General features: G+C 34.2%; 1 protein-coding gene across 1 annotated transcript; it reads left to right on the top strand.

The window, feature by feature from the left end:
- LOC126847750 (uncharacterized) lies at positions 1–4917 on the top strand. Its single transcript, XM_050588146.1, has 7 exons — positions 1–141; positions 484–655; positions 1036–1109; positions 1174–1321; positions 1689–1762; positions 2575–2722; positions 4817–4917. The coding sequence occupies exons 1-7, from the start codon at positions 55–57 to the stop codon at positions 4891–4893; spliced, it is 780 nt and encodes a 259-aa protein (XP_050444103.1). The 5' UTR covers positions 1–54; the 3' UTR covers positions 4894–4917.
- The last annotated feature ends 8908 nt before the right edge of the window (positions 4918–13825 follow it).

The following is a 13825-nucleotide window of genomic DNA, read 5'->3' as shown; positions in this document are numbered from 1 at the left end:
AGAGCCGGTAGGAACACCTAGTAGTTTTATAGTAGTCTTCAATTCAAAACTAAAATGTTTTCGAGAAATACCGTTTTGATTTTCTGCGTGGCGTTGTACTTTTTGCGCTGTCAGGGTGGTATCCCTTTTCCAAGAGATCTTGTAAGTATGACTAGCGCTTAGTATTTATGGATATAAAAATTAAATAATAATAATTGCTGAGATAATCGATTAACTTTAAGTGAAAATGAATTTATTATTTCAAAAAATTGTGTAATGTTTTTAACGAAGAAATTTGTTTGAAAATGGTTTTTATTGAATATCATAAACAGATTTTGGAAACAATAAGAAAAAAATGCTTAAACTACTAAGATAACTATGCACATATTATGCACATTTCTGGTAGTAGTTTGGCCGTTTTATTTCGCTCGAGTGGGCTCAGTTGTATGACGTGTAATTTATAATGTACATTTTAATTTTGCATTCTTATTCTGAAAACAATAGGAAACGATAAGAAACGCATTCGTCCAATATCAGAATCAAGACAATAGTGTTGACGTTGTAGGTCTAAAAAAAATAATCGATGACGTGGCAGAAAAATTGGGCAAGCTCATACGATATCCTATGCCGGGTTGCAGGGGCACTAGTCTTGGGGAAATGATAGAAGTTTTTAAAGGTAATAAACAGTAGAAACATAATATTCAATAAATGTCTTATAAATAATAAAAGTGTTCAACAACAAGTGTAAAGAAATTTTAGCAGTCAAGTGTATGCCATTAGTATAACTGTAACTAATTATTAATTTTTTTTTTTGACTAAAAAAACACAACTCATGAAAAATAGAAAAGACAAATAACACAACCATAAAAAAAAGAAAACATTTTTTTGGGTGTGTAAAAAAAAATTAACGAAATGTAAGATACATGATCGGTTTTTTTTAATACTAAATAATTATTTTTTCAAGTGTAACACATTATTATTTTGAATTCCTTTGCGGTTTAAAACTTGCCAGTTTTAGTTATTTAAAAAATGTAAGAAAAAATTTTGTACTTTCAGACAGAAAATTTACAATGGACCAAGTTGAACACTTTCTCATAAGATATTTAAATTTTACTTTCCAAGATCCGCAAGTAAATAAATTAACTATATTACTATGTAACATTTTAATGGCTATTCTTATTCCAATAAAAATAGACAACGATAAGAGAAATACTCGAGAAACACGAAAAACCAGATGGCTTAAGCTACCAAGAATTGGCACGTGTAATTGACGAAGTAAAAGAGAAAACGGGAGTATACAATGAGTTCCCTAGTTTTCATGAACTGCAAAGGGAAGCAGCAAGTAAGATGCTAAAGAGTAAAATTTCAAAAACTATTGACAAGATGTTATATTCATCAAGTGTTTCACTCACATAATATCTGTAGATAATTTAATTTTTTAAACAAAAAAATCATAAATCATTATCCATGTAAAAAATTTTGAAAATTTGGGACCTTTTTTTAATGGTGTACAAAAAAAAGTGGAGAAAGAGAGTGAGATACATTATCAGTTTTAGCTTCGGTGTATAATATAGTAACGCATCGTTTTTATAAAATTACAATAATTAATAATACAAATGTTTTGCATGTATAACACAATATTACTCTTAACTCCTTTTCCGGTGATTTTGGATATTTAAAAAATGTATAATAATATTCTATACTTTTAGACTATAAATATCCTATGGATGTTGTTGAAAAAATCGCCCAAGAATTTATAGCTTCCGATGATCCGCCAACTAAGGTAAACAAATAACTATTGTTTTTAATGTTAAGTAACATTGATTACCCAATTCGCTTATCGTATTTTTTGTATTTTATTTTTCATTTTCGCCATACACTCCCAACTACATTGGGTCCGCCCCCTTAGTCCTACACCATCATACAGCTTAATTTTCTACACGTCGTTCATTTACCCCAGCTATCATCATATCACTTTCTACACCATCAGTCCATCCATTCTTAGGTCTTCCTCTTCCTCTCTTTCCCTCTACATTCATCTTCAAAACAACTCTCACTGCTTTTGCCTAGTCACTTCTCATAACATGACCTAACAATCACAACCTATTCTCTCTAATTTTCCCTACAATTGGTGCACCTCTTAGACTCCCTCTTATGTATTCATTTCTTATTCCATTCTCCCTAGTAACTCCACTCATCCATCTTAGCATTATCATCTCCACCACACTGATTTTCTGTTCAGTTTTCCTGACTGCTGCCCGACATTTCGATCCCATATAACCTATAGCTGGTCTCACTAGAATCTCATACAATTTACTTTTCAATCTTAATAAAAGAACTATTTCTGAATGATTTCTTTCAGTTTTTCATCTAGAACAGGAGAAATTAAACGAAATAATGTTTTTTTTTTACGATTTTATTTCAAATAGGAAAAAAAATTATCTAACTAAAATTAAATTGATGTTTTTATGCTAAATAAATCCTCAAGCCATATATTATATATATCTGTAAGCTAGGCATTTTTATTTTATCAAAGAAGAATCAGTTTAATTTGAAAATTTAAATGACTAATAATTTTTGTTCTTATAAAAATAGACAATTATAAGAGAAATAGTCACGCAACACTATACGTCAGATGGCCTAAGCGACGAAGAGTTAAAACGTGTAATTGATGTAATAAAAGCGGAAACGGGCACAACGGGAGAATTCGCTTTAAGTAATCCATTGGAAGCGACATTAGCAGGTAATAAATAATCAGATAAACTTTACTTAGAATTTACAATTTAATACTACATTATCATTCCTGTTTTACAAGTCTACCGTATCAATATACTCAACTCGTTTGCTGTTAATAACAATTATTGGCCTGATCCGTTCGTTTAAAAAATATATAATAATATTTTGTACTTCGCCCCAGATTCCTGGTAACATTTTAATATCATTCCCATCCCTAAGCCTAACTCTTCTCCTCCAGCCTTCCGCCCAATTGCTCTTTCCTCCACACTTTGCAAAATCGTTGAGTATATAATAAAAAACCGGCTCGATTGGTATATATAAAAAAAATAGTCTTCTTCCTAACAACTTCTTCGGCTTCAGAAGAGGTTTGGGTAATATGGAGTGTCTTTCGTCCCTCGTAGGTTCCGTTTATAAATCCTTTTGTAGCAAGCAATTTCTTTCAGTGGCGTTTATGGATATTAGGGGCGCCTTTAACTCAGTCCACATTCCCACTCTTATCCTCTGCCTAACCTCCTTTAATATTCTTCATTCTTTATGCAATTTTATTTCCTCTCTTTTTTTTCACCGTTACTTACCTTCTCTTCTCCCTCTGGTTTAACCGACACTAGGATCTCTTACCGTGGTTTTCCTCAAGGTAGTTGCCTTAGCCCTATCTTATTCAACATCTATTGGAGTTCCATTAGTTTTGTCCTATCCACTCCCGGTTTTTCCTCTCTTTTCTACGCGGATGATATTGTTCTATATGTTTCCAGTAGTAATCTTGATGATGTTACTTTCAGGCTCAACAATTCCCTCTCCATCCTATCTCGTGAATTGCTTTCTTCCTTCTTTTTAGCTGCCCCAGAAATAAGTAAATTTATTCTCTTTACTAGAAAACGCATTCCCCTTAATTTGCCTCCAGTTCTTATCAAGGGACATATCATACCTCCCTCTGTTTCGATTTCCTATTTGGGAATCAAATTGGACACCAAGTTAAGATGAGTCCCACATTTTCAATATATAAATTCTTTTGTTTCACGCTGGTCCAATTTTCTCCGTTGTATTTGTGGTACTTCTTGGGGTTCACACCCCTCTTCCCTTCTTCTTGTTTTTAACGATGTGATCCGAGCCAAAGTTGATTATGGGTCTTTCCTATACTCTTCCGCATCGTTTTGTCACCCCAAAAAACTTAACTCTGCTCTTTTATCCTGTGTCCGTAACATTATTTATCTTTATTTACTCCTCCAATTATGATAATTATGATAATTTTCTGATATGCTCAGATTCCCAGGCTTGTCTTCTTGCTCTCTCTTCCAATCCCTTCAGCTCTACATTGTCTCCCCTTATTCTTAATATAAGATCTTTTCTGTTCCGCATCTAGTCCTCTGGCAAAACCGTTCAATTCTTTTGGGTTCCAGGGCACTATGGGATAATTGGTAATGAGACTACCGACTCCCTAGCCACTTCCACCGCTTCCTTCATATTGTCTCAAGGCCTAACCACTCCTTTTTCTGACTTCCTTCCAGGTTTAAATAAAAATACATTGGAAGCTTGGCAGGACAAATGGTCCTCCCTACCTCCTAACTTTTCCACTTGGCATCGCTCTATCTGCCCTATCATCCGTCGCAGGTCTTGGTTTCATGGCCTCATTCTCTCACGTAAAGAAATTTCTTCCTTTTCCCGTTTAAGATTTGGACACAACCCTCTTCCCGCTTCCTCTTTTCTCATCTCTTTGAACTCCTCTCCTCATTGTACCTTGCATGATCTACCAGCCATTTGTGATTTTTCTCATCTCCTTTTTCATTGTCCCACTCTTTCTCCCCATAGAGATATCCTTTTTAACCTCCTATCCTCTTTGGGTATTAATGACCCTAATTCCTATAATATTCTTAACTCTCGCTCTGTTCCTATCATCCAATACATCCTCAAATTCATCCTTGATGCTGGGTTTCATATTTAAGTAAATAATTTTATGTTATACTTCTATGAAATTATGTATATAGGTAGTTTGTTTTTTCTGTTTTAGTTTTAGTCTGTATTATTTATGTTATTATTATAATCGTTGAGCTATAATATTTTAAATAAAAGCTGTTAAGAAAAAAAAAATATTTTGTACTTTCAGACTACAAGTTTACTATGGATGAAGTCGAAGACATCGTCAATAAATATTTATTTGGATATGATAATTTGATTTCATAATATCAACTGTTATTAAAATATTGCATGTCTCATACAAATTTCATGTTTATTGATTAATAAAATATAATTTTGCTCTTGTATTTCGTTCGTTAGTTATTTTTTATTACTTTCAAGTATCACTGCCCAATATCAGCTCATTTTAACATGGTTATGTTTTTGGGTTAGATACACAACTGAAATTTGCATTTTTTCAGACCGCTTTTTCTCGAATCACAAGCTAAAATTATCTTTTTACAATACTAAAATTTACTAAGTTATCACGTTTAACAAGCCTAAAAATCTGTGGATTTGTAAAAACCCAAAAACCGATAAAAGGAAAAACGAATTACTAAAAATCGGTACTTCTTTTGCTTCGTGTAGAATCTAAAATATAAATACCATGTTATACATTTTAAGCCACAAATTTTAAATGTAAATTCTTAGCTTTTTTAAACGACAAAAATGTATATTAAATTTAAACAGCGATTTCAATACAGATTGTTTTAGAAAATATATTAAATTTTTAATAAAAAAAGTGTACAAATTACAGACACGGTACACATTAAAATCATTATGCTATTTTATCTATGTATATTTTATCCAGAGTTTTAGATTCTTGTGGATCATTTAATATTGAAAGGAGTCAAATTCGTATGATAGTTCATTTTATTATGGCGATTCAAACAATATAAACCAGTACAGATTAGGTTAGCAAAATTGGATCAAAGAAATTATTATTAAAATTAAATATGATTTTATCGTTTCTATGCGAATCTAGAGATTTTAAAAAACGCAGTACAGTTAATGGTCACGAATTGTCTAAACCAAACACAATCCAAACCAGCACAGCCTGAACGCAAAATTATTAAGAAGTATTTTTCAAACCTAAAAAAAACATGTACAAAACAAACAAGCCACTTACAAAGTCTGTAAAAACAACTGAAGTGTTTTTTGTGTAACAAAGCTGATTTTAGTATTATTTTTTACAAAAGTTGTATTCTTTTGTTTAGAACTATAACCGTAAACTCTTGGTATTGTTCATTTTGATAAAAATTTTATCGTTCATATTATTTATACATTAGAATCACCATGAACCGTTTAAAAATCGTGTTGATTTTGGCTTTTGTGATGTTAACAATACTACACTCAGGTATGTCGTTCTGTGTGATAAATATATTTGTAAAGGTACCTTAATTTTACATACACAGGTAGAACACAATGGTATATTTCCTTGGCAGACCCTTCCATCTATAAATTTATACATCCAACCATAATTATTTACCTTAAACCATACAAGTACAGGTTTAAAAGTACAACTTTAACCAATTTTGTTGGTTTTAGCTGCAAAATATTCTGCTTTAATTTGTATACAACCTATTTATTTTGTGCTCTTTTACAGCGAATCCGCTATATTTTAATTACTATTAATATTCCATTATTGTCAAATTTATTGGACACGTATAAAAGTTTACAACTTTTAAAGCATTAAAAAACTTTTTCTACGACATTTGTTTTGTGTTTATTTGTTTAAGACGTGGCACTTAGTGGTTCCAATGCAAATGAAGCAATGAAAACGACCAATGGCAAAACTGGATCATCAGGTCAGGGAATGGAATTAACCATAGTCGATAATTATAACGATGATACGCAACGTAAAGTTAGACAGGTACCTATGATATAATGAATATTTAAAAGTCAGTTGGTGTTTGTTTTATTAAACAAAAAAAAAAGAAAAAGGTATTATTGAGAATAGAGACCAACATAGTGATTACTATATAGACATGAACTATTGTTTTATTAATTTTACTATACAATCAAACGATGTGCCTAGTCCTTTAAATGCAATATTTAAGGCTTGATTTAGTATTTAGTGTCTAAAAACAAACATAAACATGTAGTATGTTTATTATACACTGTATTATGCAATTAAAGATTATCTCATACAGATCATTAATATGCCAAAAAGTAGAAACAGTGTGAGTCAAGATGTAGTATAATTGTAAGACAATAGAAGAAAATTTAAGGCGTCTTTAAAACAACTAATCAATACTTGGTTATGTAATCAGTATTCATAAAGTTATTTGTATCTTGACAAAGTGATTTGTATCTTAATAATTGCCTACCCTATAATACACAGGTGGCATCTTACATTTGTTATGAGATAAAAATTTGTCCATAATCTAGTTTTCAATAAAAATTGTATTATTTATTTATTTATTTGCTATACACAATATTATAATATATTTTTTTAAATAGTCATCGCAGAACAAACAACATGTACATGATATAATTGATTTATTATATAATTATAATGACAATTTCCTTTATTTTTTGTTTATATAAAGGACATGGCAACTGGTGGTAACAATGCACAGGATTATAATAACGCTGTTAAACAACGTCAAGAAAAGCAGAAATATGAAGCATTTTTAAATACTCAATGGCTTTTAATAGAATAATAAAATATGAATCTAATTGCACCTGTAAAACATTAACATTGCACATCTTACAGACATTTAGAAAAATAAATAATTATTGAGTTTTCAAAATACACGGTTATATTGTATGCACTTAAATCTCTTATCCTAAACACACTATATTATTGTTTGTCATTTTATTATTGTATTATGAACTTTTATAATATTATAGTGTTAGGTATCATTCATCATTATATTTTATGCACTTTGAAAATTGTACTTTTATTTAATATTATGTTTTACAAAATAACTCGATATTATAACGTGTAGATCGGTGCAGTATAGTTTTAAGACTTCAAGGAGGAAACGCTCCAATGTGAATTTGTAGATGACATCAATATTAAACGCCGATCAAATATGATTGTAACGGATTTGTTAAAAGATAATACGGTCAAAGTAAAGCTGCTGTTCCTTCCCACTTTTTTCGTTTTTGCTTGGTAAAAAAACAGTCAGGCTACAGATTTTTGAAAAATTCACTTCTAGACCGCCAAAGCGAATTATTAATCATAACCATTTCAGGTGCACATAAAACCACCATTCCGTAAGAATATTGACAGGAGGGTCAGTGAAATATTATATTAAACCACCGAAAATAATAAAAATAGTTTTCATAAAAAACCTCTATGCATAATATTACAAAGGCGAATATGTTATTATTATTATGCGCATATGAATGTATTGCTTTGAAAAACGTCTAGGTCGCCCAGAACGGTATACCATATAATATTATATTATGTGCATTATTATTTTTTTTTCAAATCACAATGTTTACACAGCGTTCAAGTGGTCAGGTAAGGTGGGTATTTTTTTTTTAAATTTTCTTCTCGAGGACCTGTCGAGTCGGTTAAAAAATAAAAACGACAACGTATATTCGTCACCTCGGATTGTATACAGAGTGATCATTTTATCGTGAACCACTCAATATCACAAAGGTTGTTTTTTCATATGGTTTTTATACAACGTGACATAAGTTTTTCACTTTTTTTGTTTGTTTTTACCCCCTTCCAAAACCAATTATTGTTTTTTCAACTTTTAAAACTTAAATGGTAATACATACGGCTTTTTAATATGCGTTACCATATTTTAAGTTTCAAAAGGGAGTAAAAACAAGAAAAAAATTAAGACCTCATGACATATTGAGTGGTTCACGATACAGTGATCACCCTGTATTTTTCTGATAAAAAAAATATATATACAGAGTGATTCATTAAGGATAAGACACTCATTTTCTTGGAATATATAAATATTTTGAACAATACTTTTTTACAAGATTTTTTGGGTACACATTGTACTATATTTTTCAATAATTTGAATTTTTTATCACCAACCCTTGAAGGCCAAAAAGGGGGATTTTAGTTTTTTTTAAATGGCAACATATGTTTTTAATTACATACATTTATAGACAAAAAATTTAAAAAAATATTTTAGCGTTTGAATTTTGAATTTTCATTTATTTGTTCATTTGTTATGACTTTATTAAGATTTGATTTTTTGACTGTATTTCTTAATATTTTCAATCGTTACTACAAAGACGAGTAGTTTTATTACACGCATAAAAATAATTTGATTAAGTGGGTTTGTAAAACCAACCTGTGTACCTGTGTTGGAATAGGTGGTAATCTGTAGATAAGAATCGTTTGTCTATCATTATTTCAAAGTCTTTTATACCAGTGACTTTTTTTTTGTTAGAGTGTTATACCCAAATGGACAATGCGAACATAAATATGAACTATATGTGCTACCGGTTTTGGAAAACCGAAGAAACATGATAATTATTAAGAGAAAATGTAGTATCTTAACAAAATCTTAGCTGTTGAGCAAATAAATGAAAATTCAAACGCAATAATGTTTTTTTATCTTTCGTCTACAAATGTATGTAATTAAAAAAATATGTTGCCATTTAAAAAAAACTAAAATCCCCCATTTTGGCCTTCAAGGATTGGTGATAAAAAATTTCAAAATATTGAAAAATATAGTACAATGCGCGTACCAACAAATCTCGGAAAAGAATATCGTAAAAAATATTAATATATTCCGAGAAATTTACTGTCTTATCCTTAACGAATCACCCTGTATATATTGATAATTATAAAAAATCGTTTTTCGATACACACGACATTATTATTATGTAGGCATTGTGTTAATGTAAGAATCGTCGATCGACCGAAACGCCGTTTCGGCCACCGAATGCGGGTCGAATCCTTTTGATTAATAGTGTTTAACTATTGGGGATGGGGATGTGGGGGCGAGGAGCGGCCGGGTCAGTGTGGTCAACGCGGCGGCCGGGAGCCCGGAGGCTGCTGTGGCCGGAGAAAGATCCGGGCGACCGGGACCGGGACCGGGAACGAAGAGTGCAGGAGCGCCGGGAACACGGGAGAGACGGAAAAGGGCCTCTGGGTGTAATTCAACTAAAGAAACGTTACACGACGAGGCCGGGAACGCGGTGCGGTACGCCAGACATTTGTCAGCAAAGGCGGCGGCGGTGAGTCCCACACCCTGCCAATAAAGCAAGATTGATGACACGTATTAACAAGAGGACACTCGCCGCCACCACCCCCCCCCCCCATCGTCTTGCTCGATCCACCCCCCGGAGCCGCCCTTCTGTCATGTCCTCTATGTACATATAATACACACACACACACTACCGCTTATATAAAATCCTCACGGCTCTACTACCTCGTGCAATCTGTGTGTATATATATATAATATATATTGTAATGGTATTTTTATATACAGCGCCTCCCCCTCCCCCCCTTTGTCGCCGAACCCTTTGTCTTCCGCCGCTAAGTCTTGTCATCCCTTTGCGTGCGCGCGCGCGCCCCGACACCTTAAGGCTCGTCTCGTGATAATATTTTCTTTTTCTTTTGCACCTACCACGATCCCCGTCGTATACCCTCGTCCCCCATCGTTACCCTTATTTTTGCAAGGTGCCGAATTACTTATCGTCGCGCCGGCCTCCTCTAATTTATCACGCGGCTAAACCGGCATTAGGGTTGTGCGGCGACAGCCAGGCCGAGATTTACCGCCAAAAACCGTTAGTGAATAATAACGTCGAACCACATCGTCGTACCTACTTGTTTTCCGTTTACCCGTTCACCGCGTGATATACCTACGGTTAATCGGAAAATTGTATACATTATAGCACCGTTCTAGATCGGCTATCTGTAGTGTGATTTTCATACCTCGAGCCCCAAGACTTCACCTAAAACCGAATGAAGACAAAACGTTTCCAGAATCCTAGGCGCAAGGACTTATGCAATTGTTTTGGTCGGTGTGGTACTGTGTACCTACTTTAAATAATAGTCCGCACAAATTTGAAACTAATTTGACTAACTCTGAAAAAAACAGAATTATAGAGCATAGAATTATAAGGGAAAAGGGGTGAATTTTTTACATTTTTGGCTCAATAAAGTACCTTTCAATAACTATTTCTGATCTATAGAGTTGCTGTATGAAGAAATCGGTTCGGCGGTTTTAGAGCTACACAAAACAAATGATAAATTAATTATTTAAAACGCACCATTGAATTTGTTTTCTTTATTTTACTTTATTGCGTGTAGTTTTAAATCTGAAAATTTCACTGTAGGTAGTTCTGGAGACCGGCTGTGCCATGCGCAATTTTCTTGTCAATCTCTAGCCAAACGTTTTGGGAAATTTGCATTGATATTGGATATAGATGAAAATAAAGCAAAGTGAGGATACTGTAGATAAAGATAGGGGAGAGTTAGATAGGGTAAAGGTATCGTGAACATAGGAAGGTTGGGGAAGGAAAATGAAATGTCATTTCCGAGCAGTTTTATTCGAACAATATGTTTGTATCGAACAAAGTGCATGCCACTGCCCACTGCAGTTGGTTTTGACAAGAGTTCTACAAGCATTTCTGCGGCCGCTTATGGGCACTAACCGAACAGACATAAAACCGAAATATCTCGAGATCTGTGACTGGCTAATTGATGGTTTCTTCGACGGATAATTATTACACACAGAGCAAAACGGTTGAGTACAACGTGTGCACGGCTAACATATTTTTTTGGAAACGGCCAAAACCGTCACGCTTCGGGCCCTTCGTGAAAACGAAATCACCAGCACAAACAATACCTACACAAACGTAGACGACGGTTATAATTACACGTTTGGCCGGCATTGGAAACCCACGGGTCGGTAATCCAATGCAATGATAGGTATAATAACAATGTAGTATATCAATTGTTTTGAGAGCCAATAAAAAAAATATAGATATGGATTCGCCACAGCAGCCGTAGCTCCGGACTTGGTAATTTTTAGATTAAATAAAATAAGAATAACATAAAAAATAATCCAAGCACAGTAGTGTAGGGGCACAATGTGGCAGTGTAGTCGAATAGGTATGAAACAAACATTTTACTCAAGTCGTGGAAGGCTGTTGATATTGGTAATTAATCGACGGTATTGCGGGAACCCACAATACCGTTTCAGGATTGCATCAATTGGTTAGTCTCGTGTTGGGCAGCATTAATAATAATAATTGATGAACTTAACGGTTCATTAGAATTTAATACACCAATCACAGATAATTAAATGACGTTCGAGAGACCACTAGATGTTTGTTAGAGCGTCTTAAACGACCAGTCAATGGCCGTTCGTACAACCCAGACATTATGGGCAATTAACCTATTGCCTATATTATTATAATGTCAAGTAGTAACGAGTAAAGGGTCAAATGGTCTATTAAAGTCGAATATCGACTATTAAAAAACAATTTATATACTTAACAAACCGTTTTTATAGTACTACTAAAATAATATATTTATACAGTTATCTTTGACCAGTTTTTTTTCAGTATATGCACCAAATCATGATTTTTTTTAAATTTTAATCGATTCACTGAAACTTGTATTTTTGAACATTTACCGGGAATGCATTTTTTTTAGTTGAAGTTTTTCCAATAACGCGAATAACAACTGAACAATACAAAACTTTTTATAACAAAACACAAAATGACTCAAACACTTTGATTTCAAACCTACAAAGTCCATCAACCCCAAAAACCCAACCCGCCGACTCAAAAGAAGATGACCATTCCTACGTCAAGCTACCTACTTGAAACCACATAGAGCTCCTAAAGAAATAAGTTGGTAACTGAAGTGACCCCACTTCAGTTGGACTTGTTCTTCAATTATGTTTTCATGTTAAGCAACATTGCTGATTGTATTTTTTGTACCTTCTTCTTCATCTTCGTCTTACAACCCCAACTACACGGGGTGGCCACCCTAATCCTATACCTCTATAGTTCTAGATCTTCTACATCTCGCTCCATCACCCCAGCTATCTTCATATCACTCTCTATACCGTCTATCCGTCTTTTCTTCGGTCTGCTTCTTCCTCTCTATCCCTCTACAAATGTTCATAACAACTGTCACTGCCTCTGCCTCATTACTTCTCATAACGTGACCAAACCATCTCAACTTATTATCTCTCATTTTCCCTACAATTTATGCAACTCCTAGACTCCCCCTTTTGTATTCATTTCTTATTCCATCCTCTCTAGTCACTCCACTCACCCAACATAGCGTTATCATCTCCTCCACACTGATTCTCTGTACAGTTCTCTTATCCACCTGTCACACAAAACACCTGACGCTCTTCTTCACTTCATCCATCCCCACAATTCACGTCCTCCTCATATTATTATTGTACAACAGTATGCTTATTGTATTTTTTTTGTGTACGGATTATAAATATGCTTTAAATAAAATTAAAAATATATAAAACGTTTTCAAACAAAACAATACTTTAAATACTTTTTTTCAGCCACAGCTGTCAATCCCCGACACTTTTGCCGGGTCCACTATTATCGGTTTGGTCGCCGTTGTTTGCGTTCCAGTTTAGCCAGCACTTGACGATTCCAAATGGTCGGCAAACACCGACCCCGTGGTCTTGGCGATCACTCACGGTCTTAACATTGAGATCCGACCAGTCCAAAAGGGTACACACGGGCCGCGACTCGTGTAATTTGTTATTTCCAACGCCCGGCAAAGGGTCCGGCCGAAAAACATCAATTATTTCTCTTGTCGTGCCAACACTATATCATTACGGGGTTTGCCGGCGTTCATTTAAATTTGTCAAGTACAACAACACCAACTGCACGTGTTGCGGTTAGTACCTATAATGACTTCCGGCTTTGGCCTCCGCTCCGGTGTGTACCGGTTCCGGTCGAAGTCTCATCGTTTTTTGCTACTAATAACTCATTACTGATGTTTCTAGATTTTTATTTTTTTTTTCATTTTCCTTCCCCCCTCTCACCCCCTCCTCTTCCTCCGGCAGGAAACAAAATCATCGGTACCCTGTTAACAAGACACATTGATCGATGCTCTTACCTGCATTGCCAACGGAACTGTACGTTAGTCACAACTGCCACCCCCCGAGCGAGTCTGTTCCGACTTGTGTAAACCGATGTATCTCCGAGGACTATTCACCCCCACCCTTTAAACGTCTGC

The sequence above is a fragment of the Adelges cooleyi genome, unplaced genomic scaffold (assembly GCF_023614345.1).
Source record: "Adelges cooleyi isolate 19-005CV unplaced genomic scaffold, UGA_ACOO_1.1 ACOO_flye_CR_arks_rails_tigmint_CR_PRNA_118, whole genome shotgun sequence".
NCBI lineage: Eukaryota > Metazoa > Arthropoda > Insecta > Hemiptera > Adelgidae > Adelges > Adelges cooleyi.
Note: the sequence above shows the minus strand (reverse complement) of the source record. Positions and strands in the feature narration are given on the sequence as shown.

What these genes read in the sequence shown, in the direction of transcription:
- LOC126847750 (XM_050588146.1), top strand. Translation starts at nt 55, where the DNA reads ATGTTTTCGAGAAATACCGTTTTGATTTTCTGCGTGGCGTTGTACTTT. An exon ending in TTACTTTCCAAGATCCGCAA is followed by an intron (nt 1,110 to 1,173) that starts GTAAATAAATTA and finishes CAATAAAAATAG; the next exon opens with ACAACGATAAGAGAAATACT. An exon ending in ATTGGAAGCGACATTAGCAG is followed by an intron (nt 2,723 to 4,816) that starts GTAATAAATAAT and finishes TTGTACTTTCAG; the next exon opens with ACTACAAGTTTACTATGGAT.